Source organism: Elephas maximus, chromosome 1, assembly GCF_024166365.1.
Source record: "Elephas maximus indicus isolate mEleMax1 chromosome 1, mEleMax1 primary haplotype, whole genome shotgun sequence".
Taxonomy (NCBI): Eukaryota; Metazoa; Chordata; class Mammalia; order Proboscidea; family Elephantidae; genus Elephas; species Elephas maximus.
In genome coordinates, this window is record NC_064819.1 from 199613580 (window position 1) to 199637973 (window position 24394).

Genomic DNA, 24394 nt, shown 5'->3' on the forward strand with positions numbered 1-24394 from the left:
TATCTCATAAGGAGACCATGCATTTGAGAAAGGCAGCACAATTTTTTCTTCTGCTGTCATCTGCCTGAGGGGACAACTGTATTTCTTATTTGCATCACAGTTTCCATCTGCTAAAACTCTACTCAGCAAAACCCTAAACCTCATTCCACAGGAAAAAAAAAAAAAAGTAAAGCTACAAAAAGAGAAATCCTTTTCACACTAAACATTTTTAAACAAAAGCTTGGAAGAAACTTGAGAGTGCTTAAATTTCCACCAAGGAACAAACCCTGGTGACCCACCTGCATCAGGACCAAAGAAATATCAGACATACACCAGCTTTAAATCTGAGTCATAGCACAACTGTTTGTCAAGTGAGGAAAGTGAGAAGGCCACAGGGCAAGAGTGGAATGGGAATAAAGACAGGTATTGTCCATTATGGACAGTCAAAAGAGTTTTTCAGTGTATTGACAGGAGAAAAGGATGGGAATGGGGATGAGAGAAAGAGCACAGGACAAACGTGGTTCTAAATTTTCTTTCTGAAGTGTTCATAGGGATGAAGGAGGTGAACAATCAAAACTATTTTCTACATGTTGGTTAAAACCAAACCAAATCCAATGCCGTCGAGATGATTCCACTCAAAGCGACCCTATACTCAGAGCAGAACTGCCCCATAGGGTTTCCCAGGGATGGCTGGTGGATTCGAACTGCTGCCTTTTGGTTAGCAGCTGCAGCTCTTAACCACTGCCCCACGAGGGCTCCAAATGTTGTTGTGTTGTTAGGTGCCATCGAATCGGTTCCGACTCATACTGGTCCTATGTACAGCAGAACAAAACACTGCCCAGTCCTGTGCCATCCTCACAATCATTATGCTTGAGCTCATTGTTACAGCCACTATATGGGCTCCAACTAGTGGGACCCAAATTGGAAAACGTCAAGGACAAGCTCTGTTACAGACAAATCATTAAATGCTAGTTACAGACAAATCATTAAATACTATAAAGATCTGCCTACATTAAATTGGGGTGACTGTTAAACAGGAAACATAAATGATACCCAACGGAAGACAACACATGTAAAACATGCTTCAGTTAGCAGAAACTGCTGTGATCATATTCGAACCATTTGAAATCAGTTTCCCATAGTTCCTTCATTCCATAATTATCAGCACATGAAATTAAGTACTGTACAATGTGAATTTATTATGGCAACAATAAGGACTGTGAGAAAACTGTATCATAACCCCAAATTGGTTAGTTGTTTTGTTAGAAAGAAATACGCACCAAAATAGCACCTGCAGGACAGATTACACTACTCCCCTGCTGTGAAGCTGAGTCATGACCAGCACAGGGTGAAAACCCTACAAAGCACATTTCTATAAAAGAACACCCCTTTAAATTGCCAATGCAAAAGAGATGGTTTTTTTCCTTTCTCATTCAGATAAAGGTTTCTTTGCACTATCAAGATTTCTTTTAAAGTAGGCAAGAAACTGAAAAAGGTGTCAGTGATACAAAGTCAGCACATGGCCAACATCAGTTAGTTGACACAAGTGATTCCCCTCATTTAAATAGTTGCATCAGGGGAACTCAAGACTGTTCCAGTGGATGCTAGAAGAACAGAATTCTCTATATAGGAAACTGGCAGCTTAGTTTTCACAAAAGTAATTCATTTTCCAGTGGTAACCAGGCAAATGTACTAGTCATCTACTAGGAAACTCTACCCCAAGTCAAAATGAAGGGTCAGAGCAACCCTTTAACGTCTAATAATTCTCAAGGAATTAAACAAACAAATATTATAAAATATGATAGAAAATAAAAGCATGTTTATAGAAGTTTAAAAAACCTAGAGATAATTTCTTTAGGCATGAAGAAAAATGCATTTCTCTCTGGTCACATACAGGGAGGCTTCATCAAACAAAAAACTTTCTTCACTCAAATTCTCTGAGCTCAGTATTATGTTCAAAGCTGGGTAATTATCATTTGTTCCTGCTGCCCAGCTGCAATGGTCAGTTGAACATTTCTTTTCCTTTTCTTCAAGCTGCTGTAAAAGGGAAATGGCTTGGTCTCCTTTAAAGCCAGTCAATTAAAATCACTCAGAAAGAAAAAGCAAAATTCTCATCATGACTTGGGACTGCAGTCTGAAATTAAGGCTGCCCTAAAGGTCTGGTTTTTTTTTTTTTTTAAAGGTCTCTAGCAGTCCACCCATTACCTACTTTAAACCAAGCATTCTGCCAAAGCTAGTATCTGAATAAAGGCAATGACTCTTAATTTTTTTTTCCCCCCTGAATAAATTACAATTTTTCTAAGAAACCTTAAATTTTCCCACCTAAGAGTTTAGGAAAAATGACTGGGGGTAGAGAGCCCAATTTTTTAATGTTATCAAAAACTACTTGAAAAGTTTCTAAAAGGTGGGATAAATCAAACTCAGTATCTTTTTCCATTTCTTTTTGGAAGGTAGTATCATTAAGCTGTCATTCAATTTTAAAAATTTGATGATTTGCCTTTTAAACCAGACTCACGTGAATACCTAATGGTTGCCAAGAATCCTCCAGATTATTTTGACCAAAATGTACATGTAAAGCCTGTGGGAAATAAACAGCAATCTAGGTTTTATGCTGATCATTGTTAAGAAGGCTGGGAGGGCAGGTAGTATCCAGACTGTCAAGTGTCTTCATAATGTGCTTAGGAGTTGGAGTTCACCCAAGAGATGCTGGGAAGAAGGGGTTTTACATAGGGATGTGACACGATGAGAAGTGCAAACTCAGAAAATAAACACGGTCACTTTCAACACTAGAACATAAGGTCTTTACCTGGTCATGATCAATATCTCCATCTCCTGTGATCACAATACGTTTCTCAATTCTTGTTTCAGATATTCCACCTTTTACAGTCTAAAGGTCATAAGAAAAAAACATCATCAAAGCATGCAAAATCAGAGAAAAGACAGTACACCCAGAACTGCCAATCACCATAAGGCAATACACACCAAATGGGAGAAGCACCTATGACCTTCCTGTGCTTTATTTTCAGGCTCTCAAGAGAATTTTATTGTTAAAATGGTAGCCTTTAGGGTTGTTGAGAGCAATCCTAAAACTAACTTATCAAAATTCAGGTGAGATTAAGATGGTGGGACAGATAACACCAAATCCAAATAGTTCCACTAGAACATTCTGTCGCAATTTTCTGAATTTCTCCATGCCCAGCGGGCCGGTTTTGAAAAGGAGACAATTATCTGGCATTTGTGTAGTTCCAAGGAATTCTAACAATTATGTATCTGTTTTGGGTTTGGGAAATTGATGTTATGTTTTGACTGCTTGATTCTGGTCATATGAATTCATGTGGCGATTTTGTTCATCTGGTTTAGTGTAATAATAGGGAAGATGTATTAGGTTGATACTGAGCTTCTTGTTGAATGTTTGATTAAATCTTCTGCGTGTGGTTGTGACTGTGGACATGGGGCATAGCTAAATACAGGCTCTGTGTCCACGTGAAGAGATATGGGGAAGGAGCTTCCTTGGCGTCTTGTCTCCAGAGTTACTGGCTTGCTGCAAACTGATTTAGCCTGTGATACACTGCAATAGGCTGAAGAGATCATATGGATTATGACAGTCTAACCGGACAAAGTGCAGATATCACGCAAGCCTGAGAAAGCAAACATCTAACCTCTATAACTCTGGTAAATTTATACACGAAATCACAAGTTACAGCACTTTACTGCAAAAAACAAGGCTTATCACCAGCTTTAATAACTATAAAAAAAGTTAAACGAGTACTAAAACTACTTTGCACTTATGAGGCATTTTTTAATTTACAAAGTTTTTTCACTTGTTTCATTTTGCTTGGTTTTTTATTTAAACACAGCATGATGGAGTTCGGAATAAAGGATATACTTATGACTTTTACACACTAGCCAAATACGAACAGGAGGAGAAAAAGGAGATACTGGAAAGTAACGGTGGAATGAGAAATCTGATGACTTTAGCACACCATCACAATCACCTGGAGGGCTTCTGAAACCACTTCCAGGATTTCAGTAAGTCTAGGGTGGGGCTGCAGCACAATCTCATCTAACAAGCCCCCAAATGGTACTGATGCTGCTGGCCCAGGGACCAACCACACTTTGAAATCACTGGTATAAGGTATTAAGCATTCAATGATCTGGAAAAATGCCCAAAATCAATATCCTAGTATCTTAAATAAGAGAAAATTTACATTATTTGAGAAACTTGCTGAAAATTGTGAAAAATGGGTCTTCGTTTAATTGCTTCAGTCAGAAGGGCTCATTCGTACTTAACGAATCTGTGCTTTGACTTTTACTGAACTCTATTTCTGTGGCCGTCTTCAGTATAGCTATTAATAACATGTTTTTACCCCCCTGTACTTTACAACTCATATGGATTGGAATTGACTCGACGGCACTGGGTTTGGTTTTTTTGGTACTTTACAAATTGGCAATTCGGTTTAAATATATTTGTCAGTGGAGCCTAATCTCTTGGGTACTTGAAATCAAGGCATTTTTACCCCACTGGCACTGTCTGCATATTGCTTTAAAGCGTGTACACGAACAAAGAAACAATTCAGAAAAGATCCTGTTTGCAAAGCACCATCACCTCCATAGGATTCCCTGGATTGCTTTACCTTGGTGATGTGTGTGGTTGTTGTTGTCGACACCGAATCAGATGTGATGGTTTGTGCGCTCACTAATGTGCCCGAATCATCACCAGCCCCGCCATCAACCTTTGGATAGTTGGGGGGAAAATACAAAGTAATGCTTAACTTCCATTATGCTGTCCAAGAAGACCCTTCCCCACTGCATAAGCATCTTTAAAAATCTGTGCCTTTGGCAGAAGATGCTATCTGCATATCCTATACATGTTTATGGTGATAATTTACAAGAGACTGGCTGAAAATTAGAACAAGGCAAAAGACTGGATGCACGTGCAGAAGCAAATCCTGTGGGTGGAGAGAAAAAAGGAAGAATGGAAGGGGAAGGTGAGTGGAAACTACAAGGGAGTCATCAGAGAATGTGACCTGAGGGCCCCTCTGCAGAAGCCAGAAAAAGAAACCAGAGAACCAGGCAGAGAAGTTTCCACAGTGACCAGAAGCACTGACTGCTTTTTGTAACTGGTTTTTAAGCACAGATGGGTAAAAACATTTTCTCAGATTACTAGGCAATAGGACCTGAATAGGATAGAATGAACTTGAGCGTTTTCATTGTTTCCTTATCTCTAGCAGAATTTTTTTTAAACTACATTGCTGCTATAATAGTTTTCATGTTGGGATATACAGAATGTATACATGGGTATACATGAAGTCCCTAGGTGATGCAAAGAGTTAAACGGAACTACTAGCCAAAAGGTTGGCGGTTCAAACCCACCCAGAGGCATCTTGGAAGACAGGCTTGGCAATTTGCTTCCAAGAGGTCACAGCCTTGAAAATCCCATGGAGCAGTTTTACTCTGCACACATAGGGTCACACGTGAATCGGAATTAACCCAATGGCAACGAATAAGAACAACAAAGGTACATGTATTTCAGTATGTATACATGCACATCCTCTATACATATCATATGTAAATCCCATAAAAAAAATTTTTAAATTTAATCCCTTGCATATATCAAAATAGATATTTACTTGTTTGCTTTCGTGCTGGAAAAGGTGGAAAGTTCTAGAGACTACCAAGGGACATAAGATAACCTAACTCAGTTGATACTATTAATATCCAAACTTATTTGCCTCCTGTTTCCTGGTACTCACTGACACATGGAAATAACCTGAAAACCTTCTGACTAAAAGTTGAAAGCTCAAACTTGGCTCACACACCTGTATCTCATTATGAGGGCACTTACCACAACGTTGACACACCTGTACGTTCTCCCCTGAAACTCGTTCGTAAGAATCTATTTGTGTTCTTGTGGGATCTATGCACTCATATGGACAACATACCCAAAATAATTTTAGAAATGTTTTATACATACACACGTTAAACATTTCCAAAAAAAAATTTCAAAAAGGCAATAATCTGCCTTCCTCCACCACAGTACAATCCTACTATAGAATTCCTAACTTCTCAGTGGAGAAAATCATTATTGTACAAATTTTAAACAGTTCTATTTTAAAATAATAATTCCCCCTTTTTTGTTACCATTAAGGTTAGATATCTTAATGCTTATTTCAAATGTTTAGAATAAATATCTGAAGATCTGAACTCAAACTTACAAATCTAATAGTTTACATAAAGAATGACTATATAAATCTTGAGAAAATAATCCCATGAGAAAGAGAAGCACGTATGTGTGTATACCCACAAGTATGTGTAAGCTCATTAGGTCTGTCTTCATGGAGTTAGAAAGGGTTCGGGAAAAAGCTTATATATCCTACTGATTCACTAAGTATAGCAGATCCAATAAACTTTGCAAGACAATCTGTTTCCCAAGTACACGTAAACATCCCTGGATGTACCAAGCCAGAAGGAAGCCAGATTGATGCTACTCATCCTAAATAGTCATACATACACTCACCCCAATAATTACTATAATTACTGGGTCACCAATTTGATTGCAGCTAAGAGTCCCACAGCTAGCTATACTGCTGTTGAACTATGGTTATAAAATGGAGAAACAAAAAAAAATTATGTCAAAGTCAGAAACATGTAAACTAGGAAAAGACAGAACAAAAACAAAAATAGACAAATTAAGTAAAACAGAACTCAAATAGTCCAAGTCTAGAGCTTTTGTACCTGTGGAGACTCATATGTGATGGTTTTGGTCTCAGTTTGGACAATGGGGACTTCCTTGGTGGAGATTTCTGTCCTTTGTGAGGCATCAGAAATTGTTACCATCTCTGTTTTTACCACTGGTGGCTGAGATGAAAAAGGAAGGGAAAAATAAATTCTAGACGTAATGAAGTAAAAGCACTTAATGGAACCTTCAAAAATGATTATAAGAAACATATCCAAACACACTCTCATGCACGAAAGAAAAGAATAAAAGCAAATAACCTAAAACAAAAGACATCAAAGAAAAACCTTCCTTCAAATATCATGTGTACGTGTATGTGCATACATATAAATGAGAGAAAAAGATAAGCTAACATACCAAAACCCATTGCCATCAAGTCGATTCAGACTCATAGCAATGCCACAGAACAGAGTAGAACTGCCCCACAGAGTTTTCAAGGAGCACCTGGTGGATTCCAACTCCCAACCTTTTGGTTAACAGCCATAGCACTTAACCACTACACCATCAGGGTTTCCAAGCTATCATAATGGCTCCCTAAATCATGATACAATTCAAATTATATTGGCCCAAACTACTTAATTGTCACACCTGGCATACAGTGACGTACAATTTAGCTTTGGGCAAGTAATGATAGAGCTGAAAAGAAAACAAAACAGAATGAACTGTGAAGTGGCCTGTCTCTACTTTTATTGCAGTTTAAAGACACACATGGCTTGTGTGAAGGCTCATTTTCTTTCACTGGCCCATCAGCTAGGGAGGCTAGGATTTGCTCATTTCCCCGGAAAGCCTTTTCCACCTTACTGACAATGGAGATACCATTTTTAGAAAGAACAACTTTAAGTATAACTGCTTTCAATTATACGTGTCTAAAACTTGCAGTTTTTCTTGTATATTATGTAAGTTAAAATGTTAAGTATGAAATTACTCCATCAACAATGCAATGCTTTGAACAATTTAACACATTAAAGGCGAAGTCTGAGAGCCTGTTAATATTGTAGTCTGCTGAGCATATATGTTTACACCACCAGGCTATACTATTTCCAAAATAATGGTGTACCAGAGAGAAAATTCCCAACAGGTGTAATTATTTAAAGAGGAACAACCATGTGTTAGCAGCAGAAAAATAATGGTTCAAAGTAGTTGCAGATTCTTGAAATGTCTTCTCTGAAGTGAAATGGAAAGTTTAAATGCAACACAGTAAAAATCCAGTAAATTCTTTCAGGACATAGTCACTTTGCAATTTTCCACGCCATCAAAAACAGCAAATATAATAATCCCTACATTGCGGGCATTAATTTCAGAAACAAAAAATATACCCATGAAAGTATACCCTCCCTCAGCATAACTTTAATTCCCAATTCAGGGGGCACTGCATCTAATGACCAAGACTTAATCTAAGAGGGGCACGGAAAGTTCTCTTTTTTGAAGAGGAAAAGATTTGTTTAAAATAAATAAGCCACAAAACATATCATCAACTTGCAAATAATCTAGAATTGATGACAGGACAAGATGAGGAGAGACGTGTGGGCCTCCTATTCAACAGTCTAGCCTCCTGCTGCCTTGAAAGAAAGAGAAGACTCAACCAAGCCATAAGGTCCCTGGCACCTAAAAAAAGAGAAATCACAGTAGCACTCAATAAGCAATGTTCTCATCACTGCCAGATGCTGCGATCAGAGCATCAGAGTAATCAAAACCTGCCGCTATTTCTAAAAAGCTTAAGTTGAAGAGGGAGAGAATGAGCCAAAGGGTCAAACCCAATCACCACAACACGACACACATACTCACATTGAGCATTTTTTAAACATTACATGCACAATTTTCTAAGGAAACCAATGAAAAAGGCATTTAGTGTCAGGAAGTAGTGCAGCTAAGAACAAAAGAGCTGGAAATGTTCAAAACATGCAAAGAAAAAATTAAATGTGAAATAGAAAAGAAAAAATGATATGGTTGTCATCAGAAAGTTTACCCCACCAGGTGATCCACTTGCAGTGAAGAAGCTAGAAACCATGAACTGAGTTGGCAGAAAATCTACAAAGCAGTGCTTTCCCCTTTCCTCCCATTAGAGAAAAGAATCAGAATCTTGTTGGAAAAGCTGAAGGGGAATTGGGAGGACAAGAGAAGAAAGGCAGGTGTTTTCCACCTGAGAAATTGCTCTATTATACACTTTAGCTCCCATTTACCTCTGAACAACAAATAATTTGTGGCAAAACATCAATGTCAACATGAGACACCTCTCCGTTAACTTTATGTTGCTCTTCCTCTGTTTCTTCTCTCATGTCTTGCTTATTAACAGTGCCTTCGTTTACACTCTTCTCTCCAGATATCTTTTGGGCAACTACATTTTCCTGGATCACTGTTTCTATTGTGATTAGATTGGCACCTGCTTGTTTGACTGGGCTGGCTTCTGGCACTGCTTCCTCCCTCTCTACTACCTTGGCTGCTCGGCCGGGCTCTTCCTCTGTCTCTTCTTCATATTCCTCCTGCTCCTCCCTTATGGTCCCCTCGGTCACGCGGTGGTAGGGGCGATACTCTCCCACCTCTTCTTCTTCACTCTCACTGCTGCTGCTGCTCTCAGAAGACAGGGAGGTGGAATCTTTTTGTGTCAGTGGCTCCACCTTACGAATCTCCCCAGGTCCACTCCCAGGTGATATCTCTTTACCGTTCATTTCTTCTGTGATTACTCTTTCGTCTTTCCCAACCTCTGCCTGCTTCTTCTCCTCCACTACATTCAGAGTCTCATGTGAACTCTGTACAAAAAAAAAAACGGATGAGGGAAAACAAAAATATATGAATAATTAAAAATGATGGAAAACCAAAACTAACTGATGGTAGGTTCATGTCATGGAGGAAAACAAAGATGATTATGATGGCTGACTGAAAGGGAAGCAGGGAAGTCATGAGGCGAGGGTCAGAAACATCAGGTAATGGTGTTAACATGGAAAAAGGGAGAACCTTAACAGCATCACTGGCTCCAGTGCAAGGCCCTTCTGACTCGGGAGCACGTTTCTGTGAAACAAAAAGCAACCGAGGACACAAAATCAATAAAATTTTACCTCAACACCCACCAAAACAAATATTTCACACTGCAAAGACAGAACAGCAAGAATCAACATCTACAAAGACCTCTGCTCAAGGTCAAATAAAGGACAGTCAAGACAAACACCAAGAAGCTTACAAAAAGAAACAAAAATACAAAAACAGCCAGCATCCTGCCAAAGAAATAAAAAGTTTTTGCTATAGCTATACCTATAAACCTACTTACGTAGTTGGAAAAATTTCTTAAAAAAGAATTATACCACAGCTTACTGATCACCTTAAAGAATAGTTTTAAAACCTATTTACATAAAAAGTTCTGGTTCTAATCAGACTAAGAAGCCTAGCCTAAAACTCTGATTCCTAAATGCATACAGCATTAAGGAGATGACACCGTTATTTTTTGCTGGCTCGTTTGAAAAACAGATTTAATTGGCAAAATTATAATTGGCCTTAGACAGCTATTAACATTAAAATGTTCACTTTGGAAATAATTATTAACATCATAAACTGTACTACAGAGTAGTAGCAGGGGTACTTTAAACATTCAGGTGGATGTCAGTGATGGCTCCAGGTGTTTTCTATAGAATTTGGCTCTCCAGTGGCATCTTTGAACTCAGAAATGAATCAAATTTATTATCTGAGATGTTCTTTCCTACTCCCTGTAGACATTTGCTTCTTAGGAGTAAATTAATTTACTCTAGTTGATTGGGTAGCACAGTACCTAAATGTTCAACAAATACCTCCATATACATTATTAATATAATTATATGTTGTGGTATTACTACAGTAGAAACTTTCTAATGGAAAAGTTTTAAATGTTTTAAACTTTTTCTTAAATTTGTTTTTAAAAGATCACTTTGCATTACTACTTTTAAAAGGCTATTTTACTTTTTTAAAAATAAAGCCCAGCCAACTCTGACCTTCCAGTGGCACTAAATCCTGTGAGCTAACCTAAAATAAATCTGCTAGAGACAGTAGCCCTCGTTATTTAAGAAGGAATCTCCATGCCAAATAGCGAGGGGCACTGTAACTCTAAACCCTCTGGGCAGAAAGGAAGCTTGTTGTGAAGCTGTCAAGACACTAACTTGACTGGAGCTGTCTGTTTTCTACAGCAAGCTTTCTCACTACAGACAGCAGGATCTCACATTCATTTGCACCACTGATATTGGCAACCACAAGTTAACGGTCCTAAACTGGCACACTTCTTTGCAGTAGCTATCAGCAAATACTCACACACACTTTTTGATCTGCGCTGTTATTCTTAAATGCATGGCAAGGGCATGTTTAATCGTTCATAACTGATAGCATGTAAGCCATGTCACTGACAGAACAAGAGAGCCAGCCTTCCAGTTTTACGGAAAACCCACGGGTTTCAGATATTAAACCAGAAAACTAACTCTATTCTGCAAAATAGGTAATATTTAACTATAACTCCTTATAAATTTCTCTACAAATAAAGAAGTCTAGTGATCAGAACATTTCTAAAGCAAACATTTCATTATTTTATTTTTATTATTACAGGGCAGTGAATTACGATTATTACTTAACCTCAAAGGGCTGGATGGGGTCTGCCAAAGTTCAGAGAAATCTCCTTAGAGTCATTTTAAAAAAAAAAACAAAAAAGAACTATTTCATTGACTATGGGAAGCACCTCAAATTTTCCACATAAACAGAATTTTTATCACAGGCCATCAAAAGCTGCCTAAAAAAAGACAAATTCTGCAAAGTGTACTTAAGTTTCTACTTGTTTGGGAATTTCTCTCTGCTTAATAATTCAGACCCTGGGCCTTAAAGGTTTATATGATCTTTGAATTTAAGCAGTTTTTGGGGGTGAAGAGGGTGGAGGGGGACCAAAAGAAGCAGGAGAAACATCCAATCTGTATCTTTTCCTCATGTCTAAATTCTGTCACTATTTCTTGAATGTTTTTCCTGGGACAGGTTAATTTCACCAATGAAAATGCTGGAGGGAAATGCTCCTGAATATTCAAAAGATAAAAAATCACTTTCATATGTAGCTTTTAATAACAAGGGAAACAAAGTAAAATGCACCTCAGGCAACTGTGAGAAGGACGAGGAAGAAAGCTTTTCAGAAGGTGCATTACAGTTCACAACAGTGCCCTCTGCTGTCCAAGTGGTGGCTGAAGTGAAGGTGGCTCTCATGCTATCAGAAAGGCCCTTTTCACTAAACAAAATGGATGTTATCTCCTCTTCTAGGCTCTAGAGAGGTCAGAAAAGGAAGAGCAAAGAATTAACAATAAGTCAGAACAGACAGCAGTAACCTACTGAAAGGAAAGGTTACACAAGAAAGAATAACAGAACACATAAGCTGAAAGAAAAGATGAGAATTCTGAAAGATTCTGCCGCAAGCTTATGTGGAGGTTCACCTGAATGCCAGCTTTTCAACCCTGCTTGAGAATCTTTGATAGTTTTACCAGAATCCAGCTAAAACTCCTTGATTTATTACAGGCTGAACAGAACCTACCTACCCATCAAACACTGCTTCATACATTCCTGAGGTAGCTTCTTAGTGTGAGCCTTTTTCTGCACAGAATGGCCTCTTCTGTGGGTCCTATACTTGAAACACTTATTCCTGTGCTTCGGCTTAGGCGATCCTAGACTTCCTACTTCCAGCGCCCTTCCTTATGCATTCTGGGCCTTTCCAATTTTGCTACCTGAGGTCTACTTAATATTCTATATTTTTGTACAAGCCCTTTGCTAACCCTTCTAACTTATGTGGTCTCTTCCCTTCTCCTTATCACTTAGCTGTCTATACAATAAGCACTCTGACAGCAGCCCACAGTAATTCCCTCAGACATGGTAAATAACTTACAGAATGAATAAATTACATTTTTAAAATAAAAACCAAGAAAAAAATTCTAAATAGGAAAACAAACTCAGAGGCAAAAACTCCCTGAGAAATATGAAAATCACTTGTCCCTGAAAATCTATTACGGCAAATTTAATACTCATATTTCTTCCCCTTAAGCAATGATCCCCTAACCTGGCTGAGGGCACTGAAGGAAAGCTGGAGGTGTCCTCAGGTACCGGGATGCCAAGAAAGTCATCATGAAGCTGACCCTCTCATCAGAAGTATGCCAGAATAACTCCTAATACAAACCCCACTGCTCAGAGATCTTAAAGAAAAATAAAGAAATAAACGTTTCTGTGCTAGGAGGGGTGGAAGGTAGGCGTAGTAAGGTGAGGTGGGTGAGGTGATAAGTACGGCAATACCCAGGAAAGAAAAAAAACTTCTAGACTAATTCAGCTTAATTATAATTCCCATAATTACACCATCCCTGGGGTAAACTGGGTGGAGAAAGTGCCATAAATTTAATTATTCCATAAAATATCCTCAAAAGTAACCTGAAACTACAATCTGTGTAATCTCCATTAGACTCATGAGAGAATATTTTATACAAATTTAAGTAAGTTATAATTCTCACAATATATGAAAGTAACGAGGGTATACAATTGATCTATTTACCTGCTAAAGAGTCAATGACTTCGTTTCCAACTTTCTCCTCTATTCTCAAAATCAATTATTCATACTCAAATTGAAACGACGTTGAAAGTTCAATGTATCGATTTTTTAAACGAGAAACTATGAATGCTTTTTGTTAATTATAAAACCATAATATAGAAATTGGAAAAAACTGATCAGATTATATATTAGGCCTATTTTTTTATTCTACAACTCAACAAGGTTTATAATTCAAAGATAAATGAAAAACCCTGCAAAATCAGTAGCAAAACGAAGATGCAACAAAGAAATGAAAAAGGTAGTCTGCTAAAGTCAAAAACACTCTAGAAGACTCAACTGCTCACTTTCAACAACAGTGGTGATACATAATTTGAAAAACTGACACAATGTAGGTGGGTAATTAGTGCTGTGGGAGAAGAGACGGGTGGATGATTGCAGTTATAATGATCCACATGTACAGCAAATAAAGACATATTTTCCTGGGTGTGTTGGAAAGGAAAAGAATAGAAAAAAGCAGTTTAAGTGTAAATAAAAACCATTTAGGAGCTACACAGCGTTAAGTTCCAGATTTAAATTTCATATAATGTCACTTTAATATAATTTCTATGACAAGATATTTTATATTGCACACTTGTTAAATATGAGAGCCAGACAAATGATGACAACTTTAAACATCTTCACCAAAATTCCAAAGTTTCCAGAAAATCCAAGGACATCATTTTAAATTGATCAAATAATGCCACCTGATTTGCTTCTGGCCGTTAAATTTTTTTAAAATATGTAATAGTTCAAAACATGTGAGAAAAAGCATTACATACATAGAGTCTAATTCTATAAGCTCTGGATTTGAGACTAACCTTTTTAAATTATATAAATACATCGTTTGGTTCACCTTCGTGACATTATCTTTCTCATCTGTAGTGTCGTGGCAATATTTCATCTTAACTAGACCTAAAATTCCTCTAGGGCAAGGCTTCATCTTCCATTTGTCTTCTCCCCACCCCACCACATGTCCTGATGAAGGCTCTTTACCGACCAACAAAAACTACTTTGTGGAAACAAAACATTTTTTTCTTATGGCTGGTGTCTGCTGTCACTCACACCCCCTGTAATTCATTCCCCACCCAGCTGCCAGAGGGATCTGTCAGGCACATATGGGATCATGTCACTACCCAGCTTAAAACTCTCCTGTGGCTTCCCATCACTCCTCTAATAGAATTCCAAACGGTCAATCTAGTCTCTAAGACCTTGGCACGATCTGGGGTCTGACCTCTTCGGTCCCTCTTTGACTTCCTTCATGTTCCTCTTTGTTCATTAAGCCAAGTCACTTGATCCTTCAGTTCCTTAAAGTAGTTCCTGCTGTGTGGCTGCTGCATTTGCTCTTCCTTAAGCATGAAAAAATCTTCACGTGTCTGCTTCCTTCTATTCCTAATGCCCTCTCTTCAAGGAAGCCTTCTCTGATCACAGTGAAAAGGAAGCTGTCTCAATCACCTAACACAACATTGTATTTCATCTATTTTCTTAACACTTCTTAGTACCTGAAGCTTTCTAATCATTAATTCACATCTTTGCTATTTCCTCCACTAACATCTAAGCTCTCTAGTCTCAGCAAATAGCAGGCTAACCAGGTGGCTAAGCAAAGTCAGTAGAGAGAAAAGAATAATAATGGAAAAGTAATGGAAAGCTAACCTCCCTAGTACCGTCAGGTATTTCACATATGTCAAAGCACAGAGAACTTGAAGGACTACTATACTGTACCAAAAATCTTTTCTTCCAATTAAAAATCTTAAAAATAAAAATTCAAAAGACTGCCATATGTAATTAGTAAACTAGTAACCTAAATCACAAATAATTTGTTAGTTTAACAACAACATGGTGTGCTTAAGTATTGTACAGATGGTGCATTTTCACATGCAACTGTGGTTTCCCAGACGTAAGCCACATACATCAAATTACGCATCACTTATCACGTAAAGTGGTTGACATATCTGCATTCCATAATTGTGAATTTTAAAATAAAGTATCTCTGCGACATGAAGTTTCTCACCTAATGACCCTGTTTCTACACTTGGGGATTTAGCTTTTAAATGCTCAAAAAAATTATTTAAAAAAAATCTTAGGTTGGTACATAAGAAAAAGATATATCTTGTGGCTGTGGAAGAAATGAAGGAAAAAGGGAAAAAAGCAAGAGTAGATCCAAGGATGCAAGGTGAACACCTTGTCCGCCTCCTGAGCTTTTTCTTCAACTGTCCATTCTGTCGCCATCTGGTGCTTCTCCTTCATGGATAAAATATCCTTGAAAAGATGGTCTCCTTTTCTCTATCGTTTTAAACAATAGACATAACAACAAATAAGACAAATACATTACACCTATAGCAACACAAACAGAAAACAACTGTGTGGGTCAGCCAAATAAAAAACATGAAGCGGCACATAAAGGAAAGCCAGGGCCTTAGCACATCATCAGACATTGTTTCTTCAGAAACCACAACACTCTAAACTGCTAGAATACTGACATTAATATCCTCATACAGTTAAATAACAATTTAAATTGATACAACTTCGTAAGACCCTACCATGATATTTTAAATCTTAGTATTGTCAAAAGATTTGTTTTTTTCAGTTCAGCAATTATTTCTGCTTAATCTGTTCTTAAAAAGTTATTTTCCTTTCACAGTCACAAACACAGAGATTGAAAGCAGTTTTGTTATGAAAGGTAAATAAAAACAGCACTAAACTATCTAAACCATATGGCTAGAATGTGGTAACAACCAAGCCACACTATATGCTGAACTTGAGGAGAGAGGGGAGGAAGGGAAAAAAAGGAAAGATGAAATTACAGGGTAGCAACTTCATATACTTTTATAACTGTATTATTAAACACAGTATGATAAAAGGGCCCAGATAAGTTCTTGGTCTATAATGGGAGGGTTTCTGGGGCATCAGAAAGAACAGATGTAAATGAGAATGCAAGAAGAAATATTTTGAGAATATATTCAAAAGACAATACCTATTTTGGTAGCAGAAAGAAGAAAACCATGGAGAGAAAATGAATGACAGTGTAGAAAGATGGTATGGTTAAAAATGTTTTTTAAAAACTGGCCTACATTTCATAATAAGGTAGTTTCTGTACTGAGTCATATGACAAAATATATTGCAAGTTTTTAACAGGGCTCATCAGTCTTTATTTAAAGCCAAGTTTAACTGGTTATCCTCACAGTAATTACTTTAAACCATGCTAAATATGACCTACTTTCCTAAATCCCTTTAATTATTAAGTAAACTCCTTTATCTCAGAAGTCATTAAAAGAAAAACTTATTAAAATACAATACAATCAGTTTCTAGGTTGTCCTATATAACAATTCATTACTATTAATTTACCTGAGTAAAATAGTAAATTTATTCTGAAATTATTTCAAAAGTATTTTCAAACTCATACAATTTACCTAAGAACTAGGGCAATAAGTATTACCTTGTTAATAAACATTTAGTATTTAAAATATTGTTAGCAATTACATAAAAAACTAAACGAGAACACTAACTTCCTAAGAATTAACACACTAGATTAGCAACCTCAATTTCACTAAACAGCCAGAATGAGACATATTGCCAACAAATAGCTAGCGACATACCCCTTGTGTCTGTAGGGACAGAGGTGTGATACGTCGTTTTTCCCATTCATTGGGGCGTGGTTCAGGTGTGGATTCCATAAAATTGCGCTTGAGTTCACTAATGCTAGCCTGATGTTTCAGTATGTCCTCCTGGGCCTTATCCAGGTCCTAGCAATGTGTAATGTAACAAAAGGGAAACAATCCAAAAGGGGAGGGGGAAAAAAAAAAAAAAAAACCCAGTAGGACAAAAATAAAAAAAAAAAAACCAAAAAATAAGACAAAGCAAATTTATGATTTAAAAAAAAGTATTAAAGCAAGAAAAATGCCAAGTCTCAAAAGCCATATTATTTTCTATGAATAACCTTAATAAATTTATCAAAATTTCAAAACTAAGCCAATATGTAATTGTTTATGATTTATATCTTTGAAGGTTCTAAGTTCTTCCCTGTTCAGAATTTTTAAATAAACATTTACATTATTAGAAAGAAGCCATGAAACTGATAATCAAAATGGCTAATAATTCTTCTTTTCCTACTACCTAGATTTGAAATGCAGCCTATGACTTTGTTCTCGAAAATGTACCTTTCTGATTATGAATACTATTTAAATTGTATTCGGAAAATATACTAAACCAACCATAAAATAGAGAAAGGTAGACTCAGAAGCACACTTGGCCTGAAGAGAAAGTCAGTCCAGGATTATCCAAAAATGGAAGACCAAGGGTTGACTTTTTCCAGGAAATTCCAGTGATGGCTCTTTATCCTTAAGGAACAAAATAACTGCTTCCAGAAGCTGCTTTTGTTTGGCCTCTCTGTAAAGTGGACCACACAGTGGTCTCATGTACTTGCCAAATACAAAGGTGGCTATATACCAAATAGTGTTTGTACAGACAAAGATGCAAGAAAAACTATAGTTCGGTTTTCATTGGAAGAGGCCCTGATAAATGGTATTTGTTGGAGTTTTTAGACTGGTTCTGGTAAGTAGTATTTGTAGAAGTAAAAGATAATTAGTGTTCAGGAAACTGTTTTTAACTGAACTTTAGATGTTTTCTTACATTTCAAAAATCCCGGGAGCCGTCCTTGGGTTTTATCTTTCGTCCCACTCCCAGAGGAATACGTCATGCATCTGGTACAATTAGATACTCCATATTCATGCACAAGCATAGTAGCTCATCTATGAGCTTCTATCGCCATTTGCAAAAACTCATGGAAATCTAAAAATCTTTGCATGGCATGGAAAAATTACTGTGGCTTGAGATCAGGCACATTTCTTGGATTTGTTCAAAGCAATGTTATGTATTACACTTTACAGCATTTTAGTAAGTTATACAAAAATACACTTCCAACAGTTATCAAAGCTGCCAAAAGCAACCAAACAGATTAGTCAGATTACTGAGAACTGCAGTTCTCCACTGAATACGCTGCCACGTACTGTCCTAAAGGAAAAAACGTTCTTTTGTGACACAGGTAATATTTTTTATATTTCTAACTGGGTGGTTGGGTTTTCTTTTCTTTTTCTCTTTCTTCTTAATCAAAACAATCCCATCAATTAGCATACACCCAAACAGAATACTCTAAGTGGGCCACATTCCTAATTCAAAAAAAAGAATGTGGGCATAGTTCAAAAGTGAAATGATTTAATGCCAATGAACAAACATCTTTCCTGTTTAATGTGTATTAAGAACGGGATGATGTTACTTCAGATTCTATGCTCTAGAGATAACCTATGAGGAAAGAATAGGTTTATCTGTAGAACAACTTCAAGACTAATGGATAGGAACTGTAATCATTTGACTGAACAGAACGATTTTTCCCAGTTGTCACTGTGAGAACTTCCAGTAGATATGTTCCTCCCTAAACCACTCTAAAAGGACAAAGCAGAACTGGTAACATGCACTCCCAAAGTGAATGTCCCCCATGCATTTCATGCTCTGTGCTTGAAGAAAATCACCAGCCAGCCTGTGCGTGACCTCCCATCCACAGCAGCCTGGCAGCCATTAGGACAGAATTGTTTTCTTAGATTATACAAACCTCCAACATTAAATTGCTATGTCTGACATAAATATTATCCCCTTCTACTCTCAAGGAATTTTTCTGTGAAATTAAATCACACACAGGGGGAAAAAGGCAAATAAATGTAAGTGTATCAATCAGCAAGCACCGAAACGACCCAGAATTTGATAATCTAAGACATTAAAAAAAAGGGAATTGAAATCTTAAGAGCTTAAAGCCACAGCTCAAACAAAACTCACAAATAAACCCTGAAAGCACACTCCACACATAGTAATAATGGCAGGCAGCAGGCAGCAGCCACCTCATATTTAACGTAAGAGGGAAAAAATCCACCTCCTCCAGCTGTGTTTCTTCTTCTTCCATCTTCACCTGAAAAGTCACACAGCAAATGGCCAGAAAGAAGTGGAGCGTGTTAGTTGGAACTCTAATACCAGTGCAAAGAAGCTGTACGTGAACTTAAATGGTGAACCAGTATTACCAACCTTTATTCTTTGGGCCTCAGAAGATGCAGAATATTAAGCCACTTTGGTCTTCCTTCACCTAATGTACCGTACAAATGATGGAAGTGATCCTTCGCAAAGATGAAATGGAGAATGGAAGCTTCATTCTCTCTCAGTCTCTAGATTATGCTCTGCCTTGGAATATTTTTACTCAGGAATGAAAGTGTGAAAATGGCATAATTCAATCTGTTCTAATTTGAAATATCTAAGTAAATTAGTGATGGGGCAAAGTATAACGATGTAAAATGTGACTTTAGCTTTATATTGGGAACAAACGTTCACCCTATTTTTCAGTTTTTTAATGTGGATTTTTTTCTGGAGGGGAATGGTTTCTTTTGCTACTTTCATATCAAAATGGGGTATATTTACAAACAATCTTCAAAATATATCCATTTTCCTTTCATAAAAATCTTTAAATGAAAATAGTTTTCCAGAGCTGGACATGTCTCAATATCTAATGTCCCAAAACAAACAATCTGGACACTTAAAGTAACAAACACTAGCTGCATACTGACTCAAGGAAACAAATGGTAAGAAAGAGAAACACATTGGTTCTAACATCAAAGGAAAATAGTTTAACCTTTACATGTCAATTCAGAGCAGGATCATAGAGCATATATTCTTTTTCTTCTTTATTGATAGTGTCAAATCTGAAAGTTCAAAACACTTAATTTTTTTTTTTTAACCATGTGTAACATTTTTTAAAGGTAAGCAGGGAGCTCGCAGTGTCTTTCAGACGTGAAAAGTGAGGCACAGACACTTAGCAATCTGTTAAGAACCATGTTACAATCCCTCAGTCAACACTTAATTCTCTAAAATATTGATTTCTGAGGTAAAGATTTAAGAATCGTGGTTTCTTCACGATGCATAATCACAGCATTATCTCCACATCTTTTAAGTTTGCTCTAAATTTTGTGATTTACTCTATGTATTCATGGTACTCATAGTATATGAGACACTAGTTTTTTTTTTTTTTTTTAGATCGCCAGACAGCATTTAGCAAAATAACTGGTACACACTGCACATGTCAAAACTGACTTATTAGTGCAGAGGTAGTATGCTAAAAAAAAAAAAAATGTCCTGTATGTGGGTGAAACTTCTCAAACCAACGACCTAATTGTAAATAAATGAGCACTACGAGGCCCAACCTCAGTGCTATACAGTCTAAATTTTTTAAAAGCCAGGTTTCATTCTTCGTATTTGTTAAAGAAAACACATAGTACCTTCCTCACAAATTCCTGATACTCTTTTATGTAACTGCACGATTTAGAGTTTACAAAAAATACTACCTAAAATTCATCTGGTTCCCAAATACTACAATGATAACAAGAGTTTTTGAGATTAGGCTTACAAATGTCAGGAGTAAAGATTACAGACATACCCTCATAAACGCAAAAAGAATGGGCTTGGCTTTCTACCAAGAAAAATAACAACATGAAGGAGTTCTACTAATATACATCAATTACAGTTACGTTCACTGCATCCTAAGTTCTACATGAGAACAAAAAGTTTCCATCCTAAGGGAACAGTATTATTATTTGACTACAAAACAGACAGACCCAAACGGATTGTTAAAGGCAACACAGGTCTCTCTCTCTCTTTTTTTTTCCTTCTTTTATTAACCTAGTATGGTAGTGCAAGTGGTTAAGTGCTCGGCTGCTAATCAAAAGGATGGTGGTTCAAACCCACCCAGCAGCACTGCAGAAGAAAGACCTGGCAACCTGCTTCTGTGAAAATTACAGCCTAGGAAACCCTGTGGGGCAGCTCTACTTTGTCACATGGGATTACTATGAGTCAAAATCAACTCAACAGCACCTAACAACAACATGGTCTAGATATTTATGAAATAATTCTACAACTTTGCTCTTAGAGTGTGTGGACTGGTCAATGGCTATCAGTGGAGCAAGGGCCTCTATTTCTCATGCATTAAAATGCTGTATGTGTGAAAATGTGCAGATCATACTACTTTTTAGGGTAATCAGTGGGGAATTTATGCATATCTTTACACTCTATATTAGGAAAATTATAAGATGGAAGTGTAGTTTTGTTGATCCCACAAACTGAAGCTTATGTAGGAGTGCCAGCAACCGCTTCCTCTTCCTCTGTTTTGTCATTCGAGCCACAGTCATAAGAAACATTAAAGGCAGTTGCTTTAGCTTCCAGGTAACAGAAGGACAAAGCCAGAGGAAGGGAAAAGGTGAGAGAAAGAGAAACTGACTGTGAAGCAGAGAGAAGTAGCCCAAAGATGAGAATAAGGGAAGGAATGAATGAAGGCGAAGTGATAGGAACATAGTGTTGAACGTCAGGAGGAAGGAAGGAGACCCAGACCTTGGGGAGGCTGGGGAAAGTGAGATACCCATGTTCATCAAGAAGTGAGGGAAAGCATCTGTAGAAACTGAAGGAAAAGTATCCAAACTCAGAATCTTTGTGGTCATCCACTTTAAGAGGCTTCTCGTGGATGGGAGAAGGACAGTCAGGTTGAGCAGAGGCTACAACAGAATCAGGTATGGTGACTTCAGGGTCACCCTGCTCTGATATTTCACTTGTGGAATTGAGCTCTAAGCTGTCTAGTGTGATCTGGTCTGCCTCCCCAAAGGGGTCCTCCTCTGAAATGTCAGAGAGCAAGTCCATTTCAGGGACTGGCAATAGGTTTGGGGAACAAGATGAGGCACAGCGGATGAGTGGTGAAGGTGGGCACATAGAAATGGGCTACGCTCAAAAGCAAACCCATGATTGAATATGAAATTACACAACAGGCACATCATTGATAAAACAAATGCAAGAGAGAAAGAGAGAAGAGATAGGTAGTTAGTGAAAACTTTTACTCTGAAATAGGGATCTTATTAACATAGTATAGTTAGAAAACAAATTAAAGCATTCATTTTTAAAAAGGAAAACTGGGCTACTTCCATCACATAAAATGTATAAGTACTGACTGATTTAATTATTACTTTCAAACTAGCAGCAAATAGATCCTATAAAATTCAAACAGCATTATTATTTCACAACCTGGTTCTGATAGACATTCAAAACATTAGCAAAAAGGCCACCGCAGCCAGTCATTTGTGGAAGCAGGATTTCCTTTTGAATTTAAGGCAAGTTTTTCTTTTAATAACCAGATATACCAAATTAGCCAGGCAAAATGGGACTGAAACTTTCTGAAATGCCAAGCAATTCTATTTCAGATTTAAGTTGCCTCATTAGAATAATTATAAGAAACAATTCTGACAACTGAAAAGAAGAGTATCTTGTTAAAAACAATTTCTGTTACTATTAACTAAATAATTTTCAACCAAATGGTTTTTTTTTAATTAGTATTATGACATTTACAAATTTTTTAACAACGGAATGTGAATCATTTGGTATCACCTGCTATCTGAAGCACTTGTCCTTGTGGCATAATACAGGGTTACACGGTCCCTGAGACCACCTCTATGCTGACCATTAGTGGCTCTCAGGGCAGGAATTCCTGAGGCACTGGCAGCTACTTCATCTAGCAGGTTCTTTATAAATTCATGTTGCATGTCTCTAAAGTTTTCAAAGTTAAAATTTAGAGAATATGGTTAATTAACAGGATGATTTCCAGCGCGAGATGGAAAAAAAGTTGCTTTGTACAGATCTGAAGAAGTCAAACCCTCATCAAATCAACATCTTGCCCAAGATATCAAGGTAACATAAAATAACAGTGACAAAATTGAGAACACAATACAGGTTACTGTACTATGGTGTATGTACAAAATAAGGCCACAAAAGCAACACACCCCGTCTTCTCATTTGCTATTCACAAAATGCTTGCCCTATTCTTAAGAATTTCTTAGTTATTATTTGTGAAAAATAATATTTTTTGATAAAGTCTACCTTTGTTCAAAAAAAATTAAACATCATTAAAATAATAAAGACACAGGCTACACTTTAAATTTTTACTTATAACAAATCAAATATAAATTTTAAATCACCATAAAAATAGATTTTATAATTTGGGGGTATAATTAAATAGAAAAATATAAAGATGATAAAAAATGCCATTAATTACTTACTAGTATTAATATAATTTATGTTGAAATATTCTGCTTTGATCAATAATCAAAACAAAAAGGGTAGAGACCACAGACCAAACCACAAGAACTTACACATTTTTGAAAATTGGGAAATCACATCAACAGAGAACACACAATGACTAATTTTAAATGAGTTGATATTTAATATATGTAATAATAGATTCCAACAGGTAGCCTTCAGCCTAAGTACTGGTTTAAAATCATATATTGTACTAATTTACCATACCTTTCCTTCAATGAGTTGCAAATGTGGGGCTTTAGTTGGAATTCTGACATCCCTTCTGCCATCTCCATCTTGTATCCCAACAGGACTCACAACTCCAGGACCATATGCTGAAATCTCCCCAGGAGGGCCAGAAAAATCCTTCATAAGACTTTGGTCCACAACGCCAATCAGAGCTAGTGAAGAATGATAATGTGAATTACTATAGGACATATAAATGGTAAGACTTGATAGAACTTCTTTTTCCTGTGTAGATAAACACATAGCATATAAACAACAGGAAGAGGAACATTGTTTCAGTTCTGAAAATACAAACATACAAAACAAATTCATTTTTAAACTGCTACCAAACTCTAATATTACTCTGAATTTTAACCCATTGAACTATACCCAGGTCCCTAAATGGCACAAATAGTTTGCAACTGACTATTAACCTAAAGGCTGGCAATTCAATTCCACCCAGAAGCACCACGGAAAAAGGCTTGGTGCTTCCGTAAGGATTACAGCCAAGAAAACTCTACAGAGCAATTTTACTCTGTGATACATGGAGTCACCATAGGTCAGAATCAACATGACGGTAATAGGTATTTTTTTTGGCGGGGGGGGGGCTTAAACTATACTCAAGCTAACAAATCACAGATTTTTGAAGTATATAGTCTGATCATGGAATTGGCCAGTAGGAGGAGCTCTAAAATCACCTAAAACATCAGAGTCAGGGCAAATTGTTGGAATTACAATTTGAAAGCAACATTTTAAT

At 37.0% G+C, this 24394-nt stretch overlaps 1 protein-coding gene across 13 annotated transcripts in view; it reads right to left on the reverse strand.

Moving 5' to 3' along the window:
* Window positions 1-24394, reverse strand: part of EPB41L2 (erythrocyte membrane protein band 4.1 like 2) — a 276802-nt gene that overhangs the window by 18759 nt on the left and 233649 nt on the right. For 7 of the 13 annotated variants that reach the window (XM_049900692.1, XM_049900708.1, XM_049900685.1 and 4 more), the window contains 10 exons: window positions 23641-23813; window positions 18875-18937; window positions 16866-17012; window positions 15450-15551; window positions 11801-11968; window positions 9668-9721; window positions 8896-9462; window positions 6715-6837; window positions 4614-4712; window positions 2786-2866 (listed from right to left, as the gene is read on the reverse strand). In XM_049900692.1, the coding sequence (XP_049756649.1) occupies window positions 2786-2866; window positions 4614-4712; window positions 6715-6837; window positions 8896-9462; window positions 9668-9721; window positions 11801-11968; window positions 15450-15551; window positions 16866-17012; window positions 18875-18937; window positions 23641-23813 (1577 nt within the window). The other 6 variants (XM_049900744.1, XM_049900753.1, XM_049900763.1 and 3 more) reach the window with 6 other exon arrangements.